General features: G+C 52.7%; 1 protein-coding gene across 1 annotated transcript; it reads right to left on the bottom strand.

The window, feature by feature from the left end:
- Positions 1-1,602: 1,602 nt before the first annotated feature.
- Positions 1,603-3,952, bottom strand: GUITHDRAFT_164387 (hypothetical protein). The gene is made up of 4 exons (XM_005828228.1): positions 3,905-3,952; positions 3,451-3,622; positions 3,321-3,400; positions 1,603-3,271 (listed from the first exon to the last, which is right to left on the bottom strand). The coding sequence occupies exons 2-4, from the start codon at positions 3,520-3,522 to the stop codon at positions 1,744-1,746; spliced, it is 1,680 nt and encodes a 559-aa protein (XP_005828285.1). The 5' UTR covers positions 3,523-3,622; positions 3,905-3,952; the 3' UTR covers positions 1,603-1,743.
- Between the last annotated feature and the right edge of the window lie 2,048 nt (positions 3,953-6,000).

Raw genomic sequence — 6,000 nt, 5'->3', positions numbered from 1 at the left:
TTAGGCACAATCCTTTCCTTTTTATTATTTAAGACACCTCACTCCCTCCCTTTCCTACCCCTCCACCCTCCACCCCCAACCCTCCACATATATTTCTCTACTATCTACTCTCCTACTGCCTCCCTCTCTCTCTCTCCCCTCCCCTGCCCCTTTCCCTCTCCTCCCCTCTTCCTCCCACTTCCTCACCCTCCCTCCTCCCTCCTCTCACCACCACCTTCTCCCCTCTTCAGCTCCCCTGCCCCCTCCCCTTCCTCCTCCCTCTCCTCCCCCTCCCCTCCCCGCTCCCCTCCCTCCTGCATCACCCCTGCCATGTTTCTCAGCTTGAGTGAAATCCCAACACTACCCCCCTCATCCTAATCGATTTCTTAAGTCGCTCACTATATGGAAAAGGCCCACACAGCCCATCGCAGGGCTCCCCTGTCACCAACGGAATGCGCACAAGTCGGGCATGGGCGCTGATGAAGGCGCTGATGTGCATCCTGTACATGCCGGTGAGAACAAGGAGAGGAAGAGGAAGAGGAAGAGGAAGAGGAAGAGGAAGAGGAAGAGGAAGGGAGAAGAGGAAGGGAGAAGAGGGACGACAGGAGAAGTGGAGGAAGTGGGGAGGGGAAAGGGGAGGACAGGAAGCGGGAAGCTGGAAAACGCAGAGAAGACCAGGAGACTAGTGAGGAAGGAGTTGAGGAGGGAAGAAGGAATGAGAGAAGGGGGGGAACGGGTGAAGGAGAAGATTTTTGAATCGAGAGACACTGGAGGAGAAATGAGGCTTCCAGGGGGTTCAGTGAGGGAGCAAGAGGAAGGAGGAGGCGAGGAGAAGGGAAGGGAATGACTTTCATGCTGAAAGTTCCTCTGGCTGTTCATGGCGATCAACACGGGAAAATGGAAAGCTCCTCACTCTGAGGTGCGTCCTCCTCCCGCTTCTCCCTCATGCACTGAGAGTCCAGCACCAGGAACTCTGCAAAGGTTTCTCCTTGTTCGTCCTCGTGACTTCAGCATATGTTCTCCTCTCCACCATGTCAGGCTCCGATGGAGATGTTCTCTTGCGCCGCCCTGACCTCCTCCTCTCCTTCAGCTTCCAGGCTTACGGGATGCGACAAGCAAAGAGTCTGCCACACGTGACCATTCCCTCCCAAACTTTCATTACCCCTCTCGGCTCCCGGCTCCCGCCTGCATGTCCTCCACCTGTGCTGACATGCTGGATGGCAGATTTCATCTCTCGTCACCTTCACATGCTTCTTCTCTCCTCTGCACATCCCGTTCGTCTTGATGAGAGATCAGTTCTTCACTGATCATACACATTCGCACTTCGACATCTTCCTCGGTCAACCCTCTCTCTTCCGCACACCGTCAGTCCTGACGTGTACTTTGCGTTCACAGCATACCTGCAGGGGGTTGGGATGTTCTTGCTAGTCGAGAAGTTCAGGAGGAGGGACGAGATTGAGCGCGACATCTTTTCAGAGGCGTTTCAGGTGGAGACGCAGCACCAGAGTCAGATGCACCACCTGCGAGATCTGAGCAGGGATGACTTGTGGATGAAGACAAACAATATCGAACATGCAGGGAGGCGGAAGAAACGCGAGTAGGTGGGCAGAGTGTCGCTTTGTGGGAATATAAACTTGATTCACTGAATTCAGCACATATATGTGAGAATGTCACGTCTGATGTATAAAACACTGCCTGGATGCCTTGCAAGAAGAGCGCCCGCAAACACGATGCCACGTTTGTCGTCGATTTGAGAATAGATCGTCATCTCATGATGACTTGCAATAATCGGAACACCTCTACTTGCGACATGAAGAACTCCAACGGGTTGTCGTCTTCCGCATGGTTCTCCTCCGAACCCTTCTTCCCCGTCGGGTGTGGGAGGGAAGCAACAGGTGACGGCAGTAGCTGTGTGCTTGCTGCCAATGCCATGCCCAGGTCAAACAAAACTTGCTTCTCCTCCTTCCCATCCAGTTCCCCATCTCTGCCCTCACTGGATCCAGCCTCTTCAGTGGATCCCCTGCGAGCTCCCAGGTGGATCGCTGACCGTTCACGATCAACCCCTTCGTCCTCAGCCTGCAGGCTAGCATGCTCGGGCTCCGCTGAAACTTCCCCTGCGGATGTTGTGTGCTGATCATTATTAAGGTTGTCGTCACCGCTGCCCTCCACGTATTTGTGGCCATTGCCCTCCACGTATTTGTGGCCGTTGCACAGCAAGACTCTGAGAGTCTCGTCGTTCAGTTCAACAAGTTTCTGCCTGTGAGAAGTTTCGACGGGATTGAACTTCGAGCCCTCAGTGACATCCCTGTTGGATTTTTTCATCTCCTGCTCCTTGTCTTCTGTCTGCAAAGAGTTCCCCTTGTTGTCCTCGTACTTTTCTTCCATAGGTGGAATCGTTTCATCTGCAGTTAACGGTTGTATTACCGGTGATGCGTCTGGTGTGTCGTACTCAGATTCTGAATTATCTTCAAGCTCCTTGTGATTCGTCTGTCCGACTTGCTCTACCACAGGAGCAATTGGCTGACTGTTGACCAACTCATCGTTCTCTCGCTTCACATCAACGCAATAAGCCCTTGGAATGTATTGCACAAACTTGGGATTTTTGCGACCTTCGACGTCAAGTTCTCCACCAAATGCGATTTCAATCTCACTGATGTCAAAGCGTTTCAGAAGCTCTGCCTTGTAGTCTCCCCGCAGAGGGCAGATCTTATCCTCGATGTCAGGTTGAAGAGTCGAAAGAATAGGTTTCAACAGCGTGTCCCAGAAAAGCTGAACAAACCAATTGACAGGGAAGACATACAAGGCCTTCCTGACTTTGGGGTAATTCTGTGTCAACACAGCCTGGAGCTTAACGGACATTTCATGATCCATGTTGCTGTATCCCACGTGCGACAGATCCACTGCTATGTTGAACCTCCCATTCGGATAGTCCGGCATGGCCCTCAAGCCGCGCTCGATTTGAAAGACGAGGAATCTCACGAAACGGTCAGCGCTTTGCCGTTTGGCATCATGCTTCCGCAAGAGCCAGGTGAGAGTAGGAACACCCTCCAGATCCTTCCCTGCCCAGTAGATTTCATTCAGCTCGAGCATGTCCGAGAAGTCCTCTTCGACAATTGCGTCCAGCTGATATTCTTCGCGCCATTTCAAGTGCTTGACAAACTGGTGCAAGGCCTTGTCCACATTGCCTTTGTTCGCAGCAAGAAATCTCCTGATCGCTTTCTCGTTCACGATCAAGTCTCCATATCTCATTACATCCTCGTCGCCACCCACCGCCAAGTCGATCAACTTTTCACTGGATTCATGCCTCAATGCTCGAAGACGGCAGAGAAAGAAAAGTTCACCTGATTTGTCTCCATCCATCGAGGTGAGCATCTTCTTTGATTGGATTCGATTGGATTTGTCTTGGAGACGAGCCATTCGACTGCATTTCCGTCAGACGTCCCACGAACGGGATCTACAGTGGTAACATACCTGGGCAACCGTTGTAGCGACCGAGTGCATTGAAAGTTCTCTATCCAACGTTTCTTCAGAGTCCTCTAGCATCCAAAAAAACTGTGCGTGTAGAAAAGGCTCTTCACGACAACAACGCTCTTGAGAAACGGACTGTTTTGTAGCTTCTTACCAGCACCAAATGTACAGTGCCCTGAGTAGAAGACAAAAGTACTTCAGACAAAAAAACATGTTTCACAAGACGCCATGGAGAGTAAAAGACACAAACAGAAGATAATCATGGTGCTGATAATACATGTTGAAGAGTGTATCATCTCCAAACTTGTTGAACAACGTGAACACGTCAGTACGATGGCTGGGCAATGGAAACAGGATCGACAGGAGGCAATTATACAAGAGAAGAGAACAAACAACACAATCCAACAGACATAGCCAACTTCTTTCATCTCGCATATCATCTTTCTCATATCCCAACCTTGCAAGCTTCCAGTTCCCTCCGACTCGGTCACTCGGCTTGCGCCATACGCGCTGAAACCCGCACGTCTGTCCACACCCTCACCTACCGGATCAAAGATTCACCCCTACCCCCTCGATATCTTCTACCCACCCCTCATTCCCTAATTTTGCTCTAGCACGAATGTGAGACTACCCCATTATCCTTGAAATGAATTGCCACCCCCACCCCAAATATAGTACCCCACCTGGTTTATGGTACAAGCTGTCCCTCACACCGTCCGGTAGAAAATGCCCACCCCAACCCCATCGAGAAATAGACCCCACCCTACCCCGCCTTAAAGCACCCGTCCCACTGTCATCCCCGCTGAACAGTCATGTTTGAGATTATGAAATGTACTGGTAAACCTTGAAAAAATAATTTGTGCTACAAATGACCCGTTCTACCCAGGAAATCTTCTATGCTTCGTACTAATGCTGATCTAATACAGTATCAAGCTTCGACGAAAGAGAAAAACACTTTTCAAATCATCTGCCCCACGTTCAAAATTTCACATTGAAGGTTATTGATGCGTACCCCTACCCAACCCCCAGTATCCAACACACTTTGGGGTGGGGGGGGGGGGGGGGGGGGTGATGCATGTTGAAGAGGGTGGAGAGCTTTAGAGGTGGATCACATGGGGTAGTCCTTCATAGTCGTTGGGATACACAGTAAAGGGTGGGTACTAGAGGAACCTGGGTAGGCAAGAGATGCACCCCTGTAAGCGTCTGAATGGACCTGGTTATGTACCTTGCAAAGTCATCGAAAGGTACCGGGTGATAAAGATATACGGGGGGTGGCATTCACAATTTTTGTTTTTTGAAGGGTAGGGGTACATGAAGCATTGAGCAAGAGGGGGTGGTATTTACGAGGGGGGTGTTCATCAGCATGTGACCTTTCGAGTCTGATGAGCCTGAGGAGGACCCCCGACGTAATCCGTCCTCAGTCAGTACCAGTGTCACGCGGCCGGTGCGGCGGCGGCCCGCAGTGGTGCCGGCCGGCCGGTCCGATCCGCCGGAAACCTGCCAGGCTGGGCGGCCCGGCAGGCGCCCGGCCCTGGCGGCGGCGAATCGGAAAGAGTCGCGGGGGCCGGGTCACACACACTCCGAGGCTCGACGGAAAAGCGGCACTCCGAGTGACTGAGCGGCAACTGTCACACTATGGGAGACGGTAGCGGGCCCGGGGCCGCCGGGCGGGCAGGCTCCGGGGGCCCAGCCCCCAGTGACCCCTGGTTTGGTTCGCAGTCGGTGGCCACTGAGTGCGACAGCGACGGTGTCAGGGCCCGGGGTCAAGCCTCTTTGACATGACTCTCCTGATTGTCCTCGTACTGATTTTTAACACTTAACTTTGCGTAAAGCCCCCGGGTACGACGCCGGGTAGTAACCACGTGTGACTGTCGGACGGTCGCACCCCCCGGTGGCCCCCGGCGGCCCCCGGCCCGTCCCGCCGGGCCGGCCGCTGGCCCGTCCGAGGCCGCAGGCTCACAGGCTGGCAGGCCCTCCCCGGAGTCATTTTACTACAGCGGCGGCTTCAATTTGGCGACCAGAGCTCAAAGTTTTACTCAACGTTCAAGATGGAGTAAACTTTTCCCTCCGAGACGCAACACACCCTACCCCAAGAATCATGACATGTGACCCCACCCCTTGAGTTCCACTCGTCAATTGGAGTATACACCCTGTACCAGATAACCCCTACCCCCTCCATCTAGCTGTACACTCTTCGTCAGGTAACACCCTCCCTCCCCTCTGTGTACAAAGAAATGAAACCAGGTGAGGGAGCGAAGGGGGAGAGAAGGAATGGCAGAACAATGGTAGGGAACGAGGAGATGGAATCAGAGGAAGGAGGGAAGGAGGAGGGGGGAGGAGGGGGAGGGAGGAGGAGGGAGGAGGGAGGAGGAGGGAGGAGGAGGGAGGAGGAGGGAGGAGGGAAGGAAGAAGCAAACAGTAGCGAGGTTAGGAAAAAACTATCGATGTAAAAACAAATAAAATACACTAGGACACATGAATTTGAGCCAAATAGGTGTGTACGATCGCGACTCAGAAATGATACAAAATGAACTAGAAGCGAAAGAAGCAAAC

This window comes from Guillardia theta (genome assembly GCF_000315625.1).
Source record: "Guillardia theta CCMP2712 unplaced genomic scaffold GUITHscaffold_60, whole genome shotgun sequence".
NCBI classification, from domain to species: Eukaryota; class Cryptophyceae; order Pyrenomonadales; family Geminigeraceae; genus Guillardia; species Guillardia theta.
Note: the sequence above shows the minus strand (reverse complement) of the source record. Positions and strands in the feature narration are given on the sequence as shown.